This window comes from Cricetulus griseus, chromosome X (genome assembly GCF_003668045.3).
Source record: "Cricetulus griseus strain 17A/GY chromosome X, alternate assembly CriGri-PICRH-1.0, whole genome shotgun sequence".
In the NCBI taxonomy this organism is placed as follows: Eukaryota; Metazoa; Chordata; class Mammalia; order Rodentia; family Cricetidae; genus Cricetulus; species Cricetulus griseus.
The window spans coordinates 114,458,552-114,478,202 of record NC_048604.1 but is presented as its reverse complement, the minus strand read 5'-3'; the positions used below and the strand labels follow the sequence as shown (position 1 = coordinate 114,478,202).

The following is a 19,651-nucleotide window of genomic DNA, read 5'->3' as shown; positions in this document are numbered from 1 at the left end:
AATCTCAAGATATGTTACAGGGCCACAGTAGTAAAAACAATACGGTACTGGCACACAAGCAGACATGCAGACTAATGAAACAAAGTAGATGCAAACATGTTATGTATAATTGTAGCCATCTAGTATTTGATTAAGATATAAAAAATTCACTGGAATAAAGGCAGCATCTTCAACAATTGATGCGGGGACAGAAAACAGGCTGTGCTCCCTCTTTCCACCATCTTTCTGAGCCATCACCAAGGTGCGCATGAATGTCCTAGCTGATGCTCTGAAGAGCATCAACAATACTGAGAAGAGAGGCAAACGCCAGGTCCTTATCAGGCCCTGCTCCAAAGTCATTGTTCGGTTCCTAACTGTGATGATGAAGTCTGGTTACATTGGTGAATTTGAAATCATCGATGACCACAGAGCTGGGAAAATGGTTGTGAACCTCACAGGCAGGTTGAACAAGTGTGGAGTGATCAGCCCTAGATTTGATGTGTGGCTCAAAGACTTAGAAAAATGGCAGAACAATCTGCTCCTGTCCCGTCAGTTTGGCTTCACTGTACTGACAACCTCAGCTGGCATCATGGACCATGAAGAAGCAAGATGAAAACACACAGGAGGGAAAATCCTGGGATGCTTTTTCTAGAGATGTAAAACACATAAATAAAAAGCCTCCATACACTGCTAAAAAAAGAAAACAAGCTGTTCATATGTAGAAGAATGAGATTAAAGCCTTTATCACTCTGCACAAAACTAACTCCAAGGAGATCAAACACCTACACTGAAACTGCTAGAAGAAAACACATGGTATAGGTGTAGGAAAGCCTTCTGATAGGACTCCATGTACTAAACAACTAGGGACAAGAATTAACAAGTGGGACCGGGTGGTGGTGGCGCACACCTTTGATCCCAGCAATCAGGAGGCAGAGGCAGGTGGATCTCTGTGAGTTCAAGGCCAGCCTGGTCTACAGAGTGAGTTCCAGGACAGCCTCCAAAACTACACAGAGAAACCCTGTCTCAAAAAAAATAAAAAATAAAAAAAAGTTTCTGCTTAGTTCATTTGCCATTTACTGAAAGAGCAGCAAGCACTCTTAATCACTGAGACACAAATCTGTTGCCTTTTATAAGGTTTCCTCATCACTCCTATCAGCCTTGTGCCCACTGCTTTGTGCACTTAGGTTAGTGTCAGGGGTATAAGTAAAATTATTGCATGTATTAGTAAGGATTCTTCCAATAAACAGAACCAATATATGATTTATTTAAAGGAACTAACTCATATTGTTATAGAAGCTGAGAGGTCCCATAATAGCCACCTGAAAGCTGGGGACCTATCAGAGCCAGGGGGACAATTATAGAAGTTCAGTTGAGGGTAAGAGAACATACCCCAGCTCCAGCCCTCTAGCAGAAAGAGCAAATCCCCCTTCCTCTGCCTTTTGTTCCATTCTGACCCTCAGTGGGTTGGCTGAAGCCCATTCACAAGAGGGAGGGCTATCTGTATTGTTCAGTGCAGGCACTCAGTATAGACTTCATGTGACACACCCAGAAATAATGTTTAACTGGAGCACCTGATATCCCAGGCCAACCTGACACACAAAACTATCCAGCAAAGCTCACCTGTGATGGTTTGAATAAAATAGCCCCCATAGCCTGGCATGTCTGTACACCCCTTTAATTCCAACACATGGGAGGCAGAGGCAGGCGGAGCGGATCTCTGTGAGTTCAAGACCAGCATGATCTACAAGAGCTAGTTCCAGGACAGCCTCCAAAGCCACAGGGAAACCCTATCTCGAAAAACAAAAAAAAAGCTAAAAATAAATATATAGTATGAATAAACAAATAGATACATAAATAAATACCATTCCTTAGCATATGCTCAAATGACTCAACATCCTGCTCCACAGACACTTGCTCAGCCATGTTCATTGTCACTCTAGTCACAATAGCTAGGAAATGGAACAACCTAAAATATCTTTTTTTTTTTGGTTTTTTGACACAGGGTTTCTAGAGACAGTGTTTCTCCATGTAGCCCTGGCTGTCCTGTAACTCTGGAGACCAGGCTCGCCTCAAACTCACAGAGATCTGTCTGCCTCTGCCTCCCAAGTGCTGGGATCAAAGGTGTGCACCACCACTGCCTGAAACAACATAAATTTCTTCCTTCCTTCCTTCCTTCCTTCCTTCTCTTTCTTTCTTTCTTTCTTTCTTTCTTTCTTTCTTTCTTTCTTTCTTTCTTTCAAGACAGGGTTTCTCTGTGGCTTTGGGGAATGTCCTAGAACTAGCTCTTGTAGACCAGGCATATCTTTCAACTGACTATTGGATAATCAAAATGTGGTACTTATAAAGTATGGAATACTATTCAGCTATAAATAAAATGAAATGACGATCTTTGAGGATGAATGTATGGAACCAGAAAAGATATTACGTGAGGTAACCCAGACTCAGAAAGACAAACATTGCATGTTTTCTCTCATTTGTGGTTCCTAGCTCCACGTCTTCAGATATGAGCATATAACCTGGGTTAAGTCCAGAAGCCAGGAAGTAAAGGGAGTGTATGGGGGGTGGACAGGGGAAACAACAGAGAAGGAGTAAACAGAGTACAACTGATATGAATGGAGAAATGGAAAAATGGGGGCTTTAAGTAGAGATGGGGGAGGGAGATAAATATAGAAAAAGGATGGAGGAGAGTAAAGTACCACAAAGTATGTCTACTTGATAATACATATTAACACATGCAAGTCTCTGTGTACGTATACATACATAGTTTAAATGAAAAATGTCTATTTGTTCTGACAATGCTCACCCCAAGATCCATAGAATACTTAACAATGAAAAGTCCCCTTTTGCAGCCAGGCGTTGGTGGCACATTTCTTTAATCCCAGCACTCGGGAGGCAGAGGCAGGTGGATCTCTGGGAGTTCGAGACCAGCCTGGTCTCCAGAGCAAGTTTCAGGACAGCCTTCAAAGCCACAGAGAAACCCTGTCTCAAAAAAAGTCCCCTTTTGTGATGTTGGTCTGGGTTGTGCAAGAGACTCCCAAAATTATAGGCTATTGCTGTTGTCCTCAGTCACCTCCCAGAGGTGGAAGCTAAGGTCCCTATGGCTTAAGATACCATGCATCTCAGACAGAGGGCCTGAGCAGGAGCTGACCTGAATGCCTCCTCCCTGAGGACTAGCTTTCATGGTACCAGAAAATGTCATGCAAGCCTCCAAAGGAGGGAAGAACAAACAGTCCTACCCAGTTATGATGCCTATGAACCACAGAGTATGATAACCCTAAAGGGTGCAACAGTGGCATGCATACCTTGGCAGTGGCCAACGGTTCTCTAATTGAACTTACAGCCCTCTCAACAAGAGAAAAATCATGCCTGATACTGGTAACCTAGCCAAATGCCCAGGGCTTGAACTCTTAGATCGTAGAGGATAAACCACAACTGCTACTTTGCTATGCTAGCTTAATTCCTAGCTACATTCTAAACATTTAGCCTTATGTCCACAGATCAGTATAGGTTGCAGTCATCACCAAAGAAACATCTCCTGGTAACAGAAAAAAAAAATAGAGAAAAACAAAGCCAATCAAAATGCAGAGAACAAGTGACTGTGTGGAGCTCAAGCCCCAACTGGTACATCTACAACACAACTCCTGCACCTAAGGCTCAGAAATCAATGCAGAAAAGGAGAAAGAGTATAAGAGGCTGGGCGTCGGTGGCACATGCCTTTAATCCCAGCACTTGGGAGGCAGAGGCAGGTGGATTTCTGTGAGTTCAAGACCAGCCTGGTCTACAGAGCAAGTTCTAGGACAACCTCCAAAGCAATACAGAGAAACCCTATCTCAAAAAAAACAAAAAAAGAAAAAAGAAAAGAGTGTAAGAGTCATAGGAACAGGAAGTGTGTTGTGAGATTGTGTGTCTTAGAAATGTTAGAGAAGCTACAGTCATGAAGGCTCATTAGCATGGCTGCCTAAATAAGAAAAAAACAGTGACAACACCAACAAAGGGGAAGCCCCCAATTGGTTATCATATATCCTTATAAAGTCCTACATATATAAAGTCTCTCTCTATATACATATATAGCCTGCTGTATTTATATATTTAGGAATACACATACCACCACCACTATCCAACCACAACAACATTTTTTAAGAATTCATGAATTCGAGAGAGGGCAAGGTAGGGGGGTATAAGGGATGGGCTGGGGGGAAGAATAGAGGGAATGGTGTAATTATATCATAATTTAAAAAATAACAAAGAATAGTTTCTCAATGTACACACTTGATTGTATTTTTTTCTTTTTTTCAAGACAGGGTTTCTCTGTGTAGCTCTGGCTGTCCTGGAACTCACAATATAGACCAGGCTGGCCTCGAACTCACAGATCTCCACCTGTGTTTGCCTCTCAAGTGCTGGGATTAAAGGTATACACCACCACGACTGTGACATTTGATTATAAGAGAAATAAAATCTTGATTTGTGTACAAAAGAAAAAAAAGGTTGGTCTGTAGGTATTTTCTTGATTAATGATTGATGTGGAAAGGTTTAGTCTATTGTAGGTAGTGCCACCCCTGGGCAGGTGGTGGGCTTCTAAGAAAGCAAACTGAGCAAGTCCGAAGGAGCAAGCCAGGACAGCACTCCTCCATGGCCTTTGCATCAGTCCCTACCTTGAGTTCCTGCCCTGACTTCTGTTTGTGAAGCACTACAACTGTAAGTCGAAATAAACCCTGTCTTCCCCAGGTTGCTTTTGGTTATGGTGCTTGTCACAGAATAGGACCCTAACTAAAACAGGACCTCTTGAGCCCCTACCCCCCCATGATATGCTGTTATTTGGCCAATCTGTTGCAAATCTCCAGCCAGGAATCATAACTCTTGAGAGTTCTAGAGAGCAGTGGCCATGTCATGCCCTGAGGACAGTGTTTCACAGTTTTGCCTCTCATAGTCTTTCCACCTCCTCTTCCTGCCCATGTTTCCTGAGCCTTGGATGGTGTGCTACAGATGTGCCGTTTAGGGTTGAACATTCAAAAGCCACGTATTTTATATACCATGAGAAGTTATGAGGAAGTGCAGGAAGTAGGGCCCACTGCCAAAATCTCCCCTGACTAAAGCTGATAGCTACAATAATCTACAGGCATAAACATGCAATTTGACAGGCATATCATGCCCATTTAGCAAAACAGCAGGAGTTCTTGTACTAGGGCCTGTGACCTCCCCAGCTGTAGCCTAGTGATGGGGCTTACAGGTCCAGATGGGAATTCCCTCACTTGAACTCAATCAGAAAGCAACTGGTTGAACCTATATTAGTCCCTGTCACTATTGCACCACCAGAAACATCTTTTCTGGCATGTCAGTGATGTAGTAAGTACACAGGCCCCACAGCTAAGGAGAACAATTGAGGACAGTTTCCCTAACAGCCTGAATAGCACCTCCCAGCACTGGAAAAGCTAGCTAGCAGAGAGAAGGCTTCTAGCTCAGTCTCAGCTTCGTTTTCCATGTCCCACAACCAAGCAGTGTCTTAGCAATAGGATCTTATCATATAGTTCTGATAGACAAACAGCAGCAGTGTCAATAATTACAATAGCCGGTATTATTTGGGTGGCCTTGAGTGTTGGGGGCACAGAGGTCCTTGTGCTTACAGAGAAGCACTAAGAAAACCGGGAATGTTAATCACAAAGGCGTGTCTGCTCAATGGAGGAGATAACAATCAAATACCTGCATTCCAGCCAGAAAGCTGACAGTGGATTTTGTTAAGGACCTGGTGACCTTTTTGCTATCCATGGAGGCAGACATCACCTCACCCAATTTTGCTATGGAGGCAGACCTCAGCCAAATCCCCAAGATGATTATCCCAGACTCTTCCCTCCCTAGACCATTACCCATCCTTAGGGGAGATGTCACGAGTACTTCATGGCCTGCTGACCTCTATGCTATTAGAGACCACACTAGATTCTAGACCTTTAAGCTATAGAATCCACCCTCATGGTCTTTGAAAAAGACATGTACTTTGAAAAAGAGTTTCTATGGAGTCACAGCCTAAGCTTTATCGTGCACCCAGAATTGGACTGATTGTTACTTGGAAACCTTTTTCCAAATTGTACTCTGTTTTAAACATACTAACACTGAACCGCCTGACATTAGACTCCCTGAAGTCTGATCCAGGTTAACGAAGGCAATCTGTACCAGGTTTTCATTCTCATCTCTCCACGTGATTCACTTCCCTGTCCGAACCTGCAGGGACCCCCTCACTTGGGGGGTCTCCCTAGCCAACAACGCTTAGGGAAGTAGTCAACTCCTGTCACTGTGAGGTTCATTCAATAACCTATTGCTTCTGGGCAAATCTTTTTCCATCCATGAAGATTATCTTCATTCAAACTTTTGACAGCTGTCTCCACATTTACAGGCATAGCCTGCTGGGAATGTTTTTTTTTTTCCTCCTTCAGCTTGTCGTATGGCATTTATGCCTTGTCAACCTAAAAGTTTCTAAGAATTTCACAGCTGTGCCTGCTCCTTGCACTCAGGTCCCATACTTGCCCTTTAGGATGTGTGTGCATGTCTTCCAGTTGCTCTCCTAAAACGTTTGGAGGTTAGCATTATGTCAACTATGAAATGAAACCTTTTTCCAAAGGGTAGGAAAGAATCCTTACAGGCCTTCACTTGCCATTCTAAGAAAGCACTGCCGGGCACCCACAAGCCCCATGCCTAGCAGGAAGACAACCTTGTGAGGTGAAGAATTCAACGGGTCAGTACCACTTTTGCAGGCACTGGCTCAAAAGAAAACTTCCAGCGTCTGCAATCATGGTTTATCCTTCTTACGCACAGTAAAACTTTGGGAAAAGGTTTCCAAGTGACCATTATCACAAGCTTTGGGCATAGCCACATGGAAACTCGTTAGCAAGGTTGCAAAGCACCTGTGACCTTTACAATAAGAACTAGTTCGCAGGGTGTTAGTGGCACACGCCTTTAATCGGGAGGCAGAAGCAGTTGGATCTGAGTTCGAGGCCAGCCTGGTTTCCAGAGCGAGTGCCAGGATAGGCTCCAAAGCTACACAGAGAAACCCTGTCTCGGGAAAATAAAAATAAGAACAAGTTCTATTGGCTGATAAATAAAGCTCACTGGAAGCCTCCAGCCACCATTCTAAGCAAGCACCAGTGAATTCGGGAGTTAGTAGCTAAGGGGATACTAAAGAAAAACATTAGCAAGGCCTAATATGACATGAGAAGATCCCACCACTTGTATCACTTGTTCCTCAAAAGATCAGTGCCGGGTACAGCAGTGTGGATGGGAGGCATTGCCTTAGTCTTCCGCATCCCAGTCAGTCTCCAGGGCCCATCCCACCTCCTCATCCTGGGGCACTGCCACAAAGCTGCCATGCATCTTCTCACCTCCAGTAGGTTGGTGGATTCAGGGCTAGTTCTCCTTGTTCTAGTTGTACTATGGCCAAGGGTCAGTGTGGGCGTGCTCGCACCATTGACCGCACCTAACTGCCGAGAGGGCCCCGGGCTGGGTGAGCAATTCCCACCTCCAATATACATTCTTACAGGAAAGAAAATGAACACAGCTTACTTTGAGGGGAAAACTGCCCATCCTTGGTGATACCATCCAGGCAAACCTGCCTCGTGGGAACCTAGCACATTGCATCATCCCTCTGCACACGGCAAGCAGGACCCCAGGCTCCACGCATGCGCAGGAGGTTCCTTTTAGAGACTGGCTCCACCTACTCCCCTCTTTTTCTGCCTTCTCTCTCTCTCTCCTCCCTTTCTCTCTTCTCACCTCACTCCCTTCCCCTCCCCCAGTAAAGCTTCCTTCCCAGGTAAGTTCTGCATGGTGTATTCATTCCTCACCTGCCATGGGATCCTTGGTCCCACCTCGCATGGCATATCATAACACTTGACACTTGGGACAAGCTCAGTCTCTTTTAAACTGCATGGCTCTATCATTTATACCTCTAAACTTTTGCCCTGGGCTTTGAAACCATCCAAGACTCACAAGCACTGAGTTTGCCTTTCTGTCAAAATTCTCCCTTAGAAACTCCAACTTGACACAAATATTGCCCATTTGCTTTTGAGTGATCAGCATCCCTCATTTTTCCCCACCCCCTTCTTGATTGATTTGTCACTTTAGGAACCCAATTTAATGACAGTCTTAAATCATTCAGATCTACCAGAGACTCTCTTACCTCATAAAGAGCATTGTCCACCATGGGTTTCAGCAAAGCCGCTGAAGCCCCACACAAGTCTCAACGTCTGTGTTAAAAATCAACCTCTTTCTTAACTCTCCTATAAACACATTCTTGACTGGCCCAGGAAACTGGCCGTCAAACACTGCCTTTCTCATGCTGAGTTTGCTCAGCAATATCTGTCCTTGTCCTTCCTCTACTGCCCCCCTCAATTCCTTGATGTTCATGAGGATCTCAGCCAGCAACAGCCAAGTGTCCCTTCTAGCTCAAGTGAGCCCGTCTGTCAGAAATAGGACTTCAATATGATACAGGGCACCTCCAAAAACCCTACAGTTAGCAACAGACATGATAAAAGACAATGCTTCCCCTAAAACTCAGAAAGCAAGTTTTAAAACGCAAGCCTCTTACTGCTCCCAGTCAACACTGAACTGGAGGGTTGAGCCAGGGTCTTTAGACAAGGAAAGGAAGTAAAAGGCATCCCAACTGGAAAGGAAGAAATGGACCTATCTCTGATTTAGTATGTAGAAAATCCTTTTAATTTCTTTTTTATTAATTTCTTTTTTAAAAATTTCAAATATATTTTGAGAGGCAGATGTAGTGACACACGCCATTAATCCGAGCACTCGGGAGGCAGAGGCAGGCAGATCTCTGTGAGTTCGAGGCCAGCCTAGCCTGGTCTACAGAGTGAGTTCCAGGGAAGCAAGGGCAACACAGAGAAACCCTGTCTCAATCTGTCCCCCACCAACAAAAAAAAACATATATTTTGAGCATGTTCTTTCCATCCCTCAAGTCCTCCTATATATCTTCTTTATCCCTCAACCCACCCAGGTTTTGTTTTCTTGGGGGTTTTGTTGTTGTTTGGGGTTTTTTGTTTGTTTGTTTGTTTGGTTTTTCGAGAGTTTCTCTGTGGCTTTGGAGCCTGTCCAGGAACTAGCTCTTGTAGACCAGAGATCTGCCTGCCTCTGCCTCCCGAGTGCTCGGATTAAAGGCATTTGGTTTGTTTTTTAAAAGAGAGAGAAACAGAAAATTTTAACCATCAGAGTCTCATTAGTATATGAGTTCATCAAGGCTGTAAGATGCAAGATTATATGTGATGCAAGATCTTGCAAAAGTTAATTATGTATGACTAATTAACAACCTATAAAATGAAATTAAGATGTTAAGAGATTTAGTTCTGGAAAGATGGCTCAACAGTTAAGAGCTCTTGCTGCTCTTGCAGAGGACCCAGTTTGGGTTCCCAGCCCCCTAATGGTAACTCACAACCGTGGGAAATCCCAGGCCCTCTTCTGACCTCTTCACACATGTGGTATACTTAACATACACTCAGGAGAAACACACATAAATTAAAAACTAAGATCTTTCTTAAAAATATTACAGGTTAAACATAATCTTTTATGATTGGGTACTATATCGGTTGATTGAAACTTACAGTCTGTGGGGCTGGGCATATAGTTCAGTAATGGGGTACTTGCCTAACACACCCAAGACCCTGTGTTTGATACTTGGCACCATAAAACAAAAATGTCAAGAACAATACATAAATGTATATGAATAGTAACAAAAATAAAGACAGGCAAGACTTCTAACCTGCAAACTAGGAAGCATTGGACTGGGGATATAGTTCAATTGATAGAATGCTTGAGGAGAACAGTGAGATCATGTCTAAACCCAAACAAAACAAAAACTTCAGATGAGTTAGGCTTGGAAGTAGGGCACTAAGGAGGTAGTGGCAGGAGGATCAAAAGCTGGACTATTTGAAATCCTTTCTCAAAAAGAAAATTACAATGGGTAAAGTCATTAAACTGCACAAGCCTGACAAGCGGAGTTTGTTCTCTGAACATGTGTAATGACGACACTCTTACTGTGAAAAGGAAGGAAGAGACAGGAGCGCTATCAGGAAGCTTGCAGGCCAGGTACCCTGAATTATATAGCTCATACTTCAACAAGAGAGAAAGCAACATCCGACTCCTGAATGTTCTCTGCTAACCTCCACTAGCACTTTCATTTCATGCATTTTCCAAGATGGGGGTCTCACTGAGTGGCCCTGCCTGGCCTGGAACTAACCACGAAGCCAAGTCTTGTCTGTAACTCAGATATCTGCCTGCGGAGTTCTGGGATTAAAGGCCTATGCCACCATGCCTGCACAGCCAACGTGAATTTCCTTTATAACTACTGTTTTTTTGGTTTTTTTTTTACAAGGCCAGAACACTCAGTAAAGATGGGGAAAGAGGAGCAAGATAGCCTAGCAGAAGACTCTGGTTCAGCACCCAGCTCACAGCCAGGGGATCTGGCACCCTTCTGGTTTTGGGTTTTTTTTTTTTTTTTGCTTTTGATTTTGTTTTTGTTTTTTCGAGACAGGGTTTCTCTGTGGCTTTGGAGGCTGTCCTGGAACTAGCTCTTGTAGACCACGCTGGTCTCAAACTCACAGAGATTGGCACTCTCTTCTGACCTCCATGGGCACCAGGCATGCATGTGGTCCACTTACAAACACACACAGCATTCATACAAATAAAAAATAATACTAAAACTTAAAACCAAATACAAACAAACAAAACCAGAACCGACTCTCCTGTGCAAAACTGGTTTGGTGACTCAGCGCTGTTCCTCATTGCCATCTCCCTGTCCCCACTTCCCTTCTTGCTCACTTCTACTTTTCTCAGAGTGCTCCTTCTCTGACTTTATTTCATTTCTATTCTCTTTAAGTTGGACGATCCTAGGTGTTTAGTAATATGTAGCAACTCTGGAAGGGCATTCAGGGTGAAACTCAAGGTGGATTTTGAACTCAGGACAGTTGAGACACCATCCACCACCAGCTGCCAGGGGCTTGGTCTTTCTTCTGCTGAAAACTGGGCTGTATCTGAGGTTCTCCTTCCCCTCCACTACTCCACTGCTGTCCCCAGTCTTCTCCCCCTCCCCCGTTCGTTATCTCTCCTCCTGTCCCTCTCATCTATCCCCTCCATTCTCTCCCATCTCTAACCATCATTTAATCACAGTTCAAGTCAGGAAACAGGACTTTGACCCTCTTAGCAATCTGGGCACCAAATAGGGCATGAAGTAGTGAGGTCTCCATAGCTACATCACTGTTGAGTTGAGAGGCCCAGAAGGTCCTCTGGAGGCCAGGCCATCCTGGGTGAAAATCATGGCAAATAAGTGATTCATACATCATGTCACAAGCCATGTGGAAGGGGTTTGTAGAAGTCTCCTAGCTGACTTGGTTTATTATACACCCTCTGGTTTTTCCTCTGGGGAAGATCTCCTGACAACCTCAGGTAATCTAGCAGAAAAGAACCCAGTTGCCCCAAGCATTCTTGCTGTTTCCACAGCCTGGGGATTGAGCTCTACATCCCCACCCTCCTCACAGCAGTCTCCTCCTTGTCCTTCAAAGACACACTTTGCTGAAATAGTGTCCAGAGTCAGTGGGACTTCTTACAAGTTAGAGACCTTGAACTGGTTCCGTTAAGGAAGGCCCATCCCTTCGTTTAATAAATTACCCACACCCTGTCATGTCAGATATCATATTCATGTAAATGCTCATGCCTGGACTTAATATCATTCTTCGGGATGGTGATGCACTGTGAACTACCAAATTTATGGAGATCTGGAAACACTCCAAAAAATTACGGTGAAGCCCAAGGAATCACTCAGGAACAGGAAGAGTGCAATCTAGCCATATTTTGAGGAATACTGATGAAGTTTTAAAAAATATACCAATATAAACCCTAACTCAGTAGATGAGAAAGTCCTCATTACTATGGATTCCACTGCCTAACAGGCCCCAGCCATCAGGAGAGAATTACAAATTAGGACAGGGCATTAAACCCCTCCAGCCAGCCTGGTTAATGAACTCTTTAGGGTATTTAATAATAACAGCAAGACAGAGGAAGCTACCCAAGATAAAAGGTTGGCTAAAACATTCCAGGTTTTATCTTCCTTAATCTATTTACCCCTCTAAGTTATCCCACCAAAAAGCTTTCACTAAGGCTTAGGAATTGCCGGCAGTCTGTGAAGCCCAAATCACTGCACCTTTTGTCATCCTGAGGTTTATTAGCAATGGGAATGCCCTGACCTTTCCAGTCAGGTGCAACCGCATGGCAACCTGAACCAAAGGCCCCTCGCGGCCTCATGGAGAGATGATTCTGCAATGGAATAATGGGGCTGGAGCATCACACAGTCCCAGGAATTGAAGTTGACATGACATATAAAGAGCCTTGGTCATCTTAGCCATGACATTTTAAAAGATAATTCTTACAAACAGGGGATTAATATAAGGCTTTCTTTTCTCCCCCTCGAATTGTCTTTTACCACTTTTGTTAAAAAAAAAAAAGCAAACAAAAACTCCATTTACTCAAAGTTGTTATCTCAGCTATTCCAAGTTAACACTAAGGGTAAAAGCAGGTCATTTTAAAGCCAGGCTGCTAGTAGGTGCAGCTGCTTCACCAGAATTTACATACAATTTACAATCTTAATCTGTAAATTTACCTTTGGGTAAGTACCTTTGGGTAATTCATGTTATATGGTAGTTTTTAAAAGTTGCTTTTCTGTGTGTATGCATACTGTATGTGTGTGGTATTTACATGTGAGCATGCAGATTCCTGAGTTCATGTGCATGAATGTAGATGCTGAAGAAAAGCATTGAATGTGCATTATTGCTTTGAAACAGTCTCACAATTTTTGGCTTTGCTGGTTAATCCAGCAAGCTCCTAGGATCTACTTGTCTCCATCTGCCAACGCTGAGATTACAGCCACGCACAGCTTTCTATGTAGGTATTTGAATTCAGGGCCTCATACTTGCACAGCAAGTATTCTTACCCCCTCATCCATCTCCTACCCTTTTATAGGATGCTTATACTGTAGATTCCTCCCAGGTTTTTTTGTTTGTTTGTTTGTTTTTGTCTTTTTGAGACAGGGCTGCTTTGTGTAGCTTTAGAGCCTGTCTTGGAACTTGCTCTGTAGACCAGGCTGGCCTCTAACTCACATTCCTTCCCAGTTTTTATTTCCCTTTTAAACACGGTTTCATGTAGTGTGGTTCTTAAGCCCAATGGGTAGCCCAGATGAGCTTAAACTCCTGATCCTCCTGCCTCAACTTCCCACTTAAACTCCTGATCCTCCTGCCTCTACTTCCCAAGTTCTTGACTGTAGGAGTGTACCACCACACTCAGCTATCCTTTAGTTTCCAAGACTTAAGTAAAAAAAAAAAGTGACCTTTTAGAGACAGGGTCTATTCTATAGTTTTTATTGGCTTGGAACTCATGACAAACCTTCCTTGGTTTGTCAGCTACTGGGATTACAGGCATGAGCCACCAAGCCTGGTTTAGATGAAATTTTGACAAATTATTTAACTTCAGTTTTTTTGTAAGGTAAAAATAGACAATGTCTCTAAATTGTTAAGATATTTCACATTTTACATCTGTTAGATGCTTTATAATTTGTTTTTACTATTGTATGTGCATGTGTTGCACATGTGTACTTTTATGTGGGTCTCGGGGGTAGAACATGTAGGGCAAGAGTCTTTACCTGCGGAGCCATCCTCACTGGCCAATTTCTTAGATGATTTTCATCTAAGTTACAATATTCAATACTTTCTTTTTATGCTTTTTTTAATGTGCAATGGCGTTTAGCCTGCATGTATGTCTATGTAAGGGTGCCAGATCCACTGGGATTGGAGTTACAGACAATTGTGAGCTGCCACGTGGTTACTGGGCATTGAACCCAGGACCTCTGGAAGAGCAGGCACTGCTCTTAACTGCTAAGCCAACTCTCCAGCCCTACAATATTTAATACTTTCTACCTTTCAAATATAATAACTTTTGTTAGATTTTGGTTTTTCAAGACAGGGTTTCCCTGTGGCTTTGGAGGCTGTCCTGGAACTAGCACCACCACTGCCCAGCACTTTTGTTAGATTTTGATTCAGTGTTTCTCACTAATTCAAGATCTTCCTGCCTCCGTCTACAGATTATTGGAGTTACAGACAGTACCACAACATCCAACTCTCACTTACAGAGATTAAGATTTCTTTGTTTTAGCTGGGCGGTGGTGGCACATGCCTTTAATCCCAGCACTCGGGAGGCAGAGGCAGGCAGATCTCTGTGAATTTAAGGCCAGCCTGGTCTACACAGTGAGTTCCAGGATAGCCTCCAAAGCCACAGAGAAACCCTGTCTCAAAAACACCAAAAAAGAAAAAAAATTGTTTTAGCTTAAATATCAAATATGCTTGTCTAGTATTTGACTTTTATGTGTAGTATAAAGTAACTATAAGGTGAACTGAACAGAGGTTGAGAGTACATCTCAGTTGTACAGCACTTGCCTAGCATGTCCAAGGTCCAAAGAACCATGTCCAGCACCACACACACACACACACACACACACACACACACACACACACACAGAGAGAGAGAGAGAGAGAGAGAGAGAGAGAGAGAGAGAGAGAGAGAGAGAACATTTACAAAAGCTGTATAACAAAGAAAAGATCTGACTTGTTAGTAAGGCAATTAAAATTCTAACTTGATGGGCGGTGGTGGTGGTGGTGGTGGTGGTGGTGGTGGTGGTGGTGGTGCACACCTTTTATCCCACAACTCAGGAGGCGGAGGCAGGTGAATTCAAGGCCAGCCTGGTCTACACAGTGAGTTCCAGAACAGCCAAGGCTGTTACAGAGAAACCCTGTCTTGAAAAACAAACAAAAAAGCTAATTCATCAATACAAAATATAAATTCAGAGGCTGGAGTAATGGCTCAGTGGTTAAGACCCCTTGCAGCTCTTCTAGAGGACTCTTAAATTCTATTCCCAGTGCCCACTTAGGGTGGTTCACAACTGCCTGTAACTGCAACTCCAAAGTACCCAATACCCTCTTCTAGCCTACATGGACACGCACACATATGTTGTATTCACATACAAATAAATTAATGAGAATTAAAAGCCTAAAACTTCAAATGTGTAGTCTAGACAGCTAACCTAAGAGCAGCTCCTGCTGTTCTTCTAGAGGACTCGAGTTCAGATCCTGGTACCCACATTGCCTGTGACTCTAGCGCCTGGGAATCCAATACCCTCTTCTGACTTTCATGGGCACCTGCACTCATGTGTACATATCCACATACAGACATACAGACACACACATACAAAAACAGCAAGGCCTGGTAATGTACATTTTTAATTCCAGCACTTGGAAAGCAGAGGCAGGTGGATCTCTATGAGTTCAAGGCCAGCCTGGTGTACAGACAGAGTTGCAGGACAGCTGCCAAAGCTACACAGAGAAACCCTGTCTTGAAAAACAAAATGACAAAAAAAAGAAAAAAACCTATTAACTTACGGTGTTACTAAACACACACACAACACATCTTGAGGCTAAATAAGAAGTATCTAAGTTTTAATAACTGCTAGGCAAAAGTGTACATGCTAAATATATGTAGGTTTAATACATACAAGGCTTTATGCAGTATGCATTGTGTCAAAACCTTAAACACATAAAGTGGTTACTAACCATCTGGCATTTCTACTGTGTATTTAGCAAAATTCAGAATTATTTGCTTGTTTTGTTTTATTTTTAATTTACAGGACTGTGTAGGGGTGTGTCCACATGAATGCAGGTGCCTTGGAAGCCTGAGCCCCCTGGAGCTGGAGTTACAGGCAATTGTGAGCTGTCTGACATGGTTGCTGGGAACTGAATTCAGATCATCCATAAGATCAGTACATGCTTTGACAGCATCTCTCCACCCCCTATTTTCCTTTATGAGACAGGGTTATGCTGCATAGTACGGGCTGGTCTAGAACTTGCTATGTAGATCATGCTAGACTAAAATTCACTACATAGTGTTGTGAAATCTTTGTACACTGTGTGAAGAGTATTGCTGCGATTGGTGTAATAAAGAGCTGAATGGCCAATAGCTAGGCAGGAGACATAGGAGGGACTTCTGGACAGAGAGAGCTCTGGGAAGAAGGAGGAGTTGTCAGCTGGACTCAGAGGAAGCAGGACTTGCAGGAGGAGAGGTAAAAACAGTATGCAGATTAATAGAAATGGGTTAATTGAAGTTATAAGAGCTAGTTAGGGCCGAGCGTTGGTGGCGCACGCCTTTAATCCCAGCATTAGGGAGGCAGAGGCAGGCAGGTCTCTGTGAGTTCGAGGCCAGCCTGGTCTACAGAGCGAGTGCTGGGATAGGCTCCAAAGCTACACAGAGAAACCCTGTCTCGGAAAAAAAAAAAAGAGCTAGTTAGGAACAAGCCTGAGCTAAGGCTGACCTTTCATAATCAATAAGAAAAGTCTTCATGTTGTTATTTGGGAGCTGGCTGGTGGGACAGAGAAAGACTCCTTACAACATAACCAAGACTGGCCTTGAATTCCTGATTTTTCAGTCGCTACCTCCAAGTATGTCATCATGCCCCACTCGGATTATTTTTATTTTTTTTCTTTTTTCCATTTGGACAGTTCTGTCACTTAAAATCTGGCCCATAGCCAGAAGTGGTGGTTTATATTTTATATCTATTTATTCTAGCATCCCCCGAGGCTGAGACAGCAGGATCAAGATAGGAGGATCACTCGGGAGACAGAGGTGGATCTCTGTGAGTTTAAGGCCAGCCTGGTCTAAAGAGCGAGTTCCAGGACAGCCTCCAAAAGCTATCTCAAAAAATCACCCCCCCCAAAAAAATCATTTTTCTCTGGCTGTGGTGGCACACGCCTTTAATCCCAGCACTTGGAAGGCAGAGGCAAGAGGATCTGAGTCCAGCCTGATCTACAAAGAGAGTTCTACAACAGTCAGGGCTACAGAGAAACCCTTTCTTGTAAACAAAAACAAACAAAAAGAAAGAATCAGTTTTTCATGGTGGCTCGTAGTTCCTTTTGGAAGGGCTGACACAAGCAATTCCATCTCACTGGCTTCAGATAGGCTCTTATCATGAAGCCTATGTTGGCCTCAAACTCAGGATCCTCTCTTTTCACCTCCCCAGCTGCTGTGATTACAGACAAGTGCTACCATGCCTACCGTGACTATTCAGTTACAACAACCTCCCCAGCCCCATCTCTGAACAAATATTTTCTGAAGACATTGCTAATTGACCATCTGGTGGTTTTGCTCTCCATAGTCCCATGATGTCAGGGCAAGTTTTGTCCTGGTTGGTCTGATTTTGTCTACTTTGGGAGGGTAAATGACAGATGTGAAGGAGCTAATGCTAATAAACCCTTCAGGCCTGATTTAAACAACTGAGGTGTAGAAGGAATGGCTCTTACATCAGGCACCCCTGAAGTCCATTCTACTTGTCCTGTGGGTAATGTCCTAACATCTGAAAGATGTTGTTCAGGTCCATTTGTCAGAAGTTGTACTTCTGTAGAAAGTTAACAGACAGTTCAACTATAAGGCTTTACAAAACACATCAGGTAATCCACAACAGTTAACTATAATACTCTCCAAATCATGACCAAGGGCTAGACAGCTCAGTGGTTAAGAGCACTTGCTGCTCTTCCAGAGATCCCAAGTTGAGTTTCCAGCACCCACATGCAGATCACACCTGTCTGTAACTCCAGTTCCAGGGGATCCAATACCCGCATCTGATTCCCAGGGACACCTGGTATGAATGTGGTACATAGACATACATGCAGGCAAAACACTGAAAAACAAATAATTCTTTAAAAAAAATACCCAACCAAAAATAGTAAAGCTACTTTGAAAATTAAGCAATCAAATCAGTGTTTAGAAGGTGACATAGTTTAAGAGGCATCTACATGTAAAACCAGCAACATTTAACACCATGCTACAGAAGAACTATATAGAAGTTACTTATTTTTGTTTTGTTTTTTTCAACACAAGGCTTCTCAATAGCCCCAACTGTCCTGGAACTCACTCTGTAGACTAGGCTGGCCTTGAACTCAGATCCAGCTGCCTCTGGCTCCTGAGTGCTAGGATTAAAGGCATGTGCCACCACTGCCTGGCTAGAAGTTACTTCTAAAGCAATTTAAATATCTTTGGTTTAGTAGAATAAACTAGAATGTAAATTTTTGAATGCCAATTTTTGGTTGTGAGCCTACCATTTAATGGCTGAGCCATCTCTCTAACCCTTGAATGAAATTTTTAAGTCTGTAAACAAACCATTTTGCAGAGAATAGGTCTCCAAAGCTCATTATCATCCATCTTAAGCAAGTGCCAATTGTTTTCAGGTGCCAGTTATTAGAGGAATTGAAGAAAAATATTAGCAAGTTTCAATACAGCATGAAAAGATTCCATTGTTTGTATTAGTTGCTTATTTAAAGGGCCAAAGTTAGGTCCAGCTGTGCTGATGGGAAGACTTTCCTTGTTAGTGCTCCATAACCCATCATCTCCATGAGTTTGTTCTCTTTCTCATCCAGGTGCTGTCATGTGGCTTCCTGCATCTTTTCATCCTCAATGCAGTTAGCTTAGGTAGCTTAGGCTATTCAGCTTAGCATAGGGTCAAAAGGAAGCAGGGCCTGTTCTGGCAGCTGTGCCCACTGCTCAGGCTGGCTCTGGCTGGCTCTGGCTGCCTCTATATGAAGAAGAGACAAGTACTGTCTCTTCTTCAGTCACACTGGCTGCTGCAAGGGCATTGTGCTGAGTAACAGCACTTGCTGGTTACTGTATATAATATATAATGTTCAGATCCACATCTCTACATGTTTCTAGTCTGATACACTGGGTACTAAACATACTACAGTCAGGGCTGGAGGGATGGCTTAGCAGTTAAGAGCACTGGCTGCTCTTCCAGGGGACTGGGGTTCAATTCCCAGAACCTACACGACAGCTCACAACTGTCTGTAGCTCTGGTTCTAGGGGATCTGACACCCCCACACCAATGCACATAAAATAAAGTTAAAACATAAATTATTAAAAAAGTAAACATACTACAGTCAACTCAAAGCTATCATTTGAAGACCATGATACAAACTGATCCTTAAATGAAGCTGGACTGTAAGACAATTTCCTAAGTAGCCAAATGTTTGAAACACAATGTTTTGTTTTTAACAAAACATAAAATTTTATCTTAGATTCACCACATAGAACAAAACAATTCCTGTTGGAAGGTGGCAGGCTGCCACGTATGGGATATAAGTACATATGGTCTACAACAGATAAATACCACACAAAGCACAGACTTCTGTAAAAATAGCCACCCTCTTCTATCCACCACGCATCAGCAACTAAGTAACCAAAGTTAAAAGAGCTTTCCTTTTTGCTATTATTGTTATTGGTTTTTTGTTTTGTTTTTCAAGACCAGGGTTTCTCTATGTAGCCCTGGCTGTCTTGGAACTCACTCTAGACCAGGCTGGCCTCGAACTCACAGAGATCCACCTGCCTCTGCCTGGGATTAAAGGTATATGCCACCACCACCCTGCTGAGCTGTTCTTTTTTTTCCCCAAGACAGGGTTTCTCTGTGTAGCTTTGGAGCCTATCCTGGCACGCGCTCTGTAGACCAGGCTGGCCTCGAACTCACAGATAGCCTCCTGCCCCTGCCTCCCAAGTGCTGGGATTAAAGGTGTGTGCCACCAACACCCGGCTGAGCTGTTCTTTTTTTTTT

The 19,651-nt window shown here is 43.3% G+C and overlaps 1 protein-coding gene across 1 annotated transcript; it reads left to right on the top strand.

The window, feature by feature from the left end:
• The first annotated feature begins 247 nt into the window (after positions 1 to 247).
• On the top strand, positions 248 to 626 carry LOC100764272 (40S ribosomal protein S15a-like). The gene has a single exon (XM_035450295.1). It carries the CDS (start codon positions 248 to 250, stop codon positions 590 to 592), a length of 345 nt encoding a protein of 114 aa, XP_035306186.1. The 3' UTR covers positions 593 to 626.
• Positions 627 to 19,651: the final 19,025 nt, after the last annotated feature.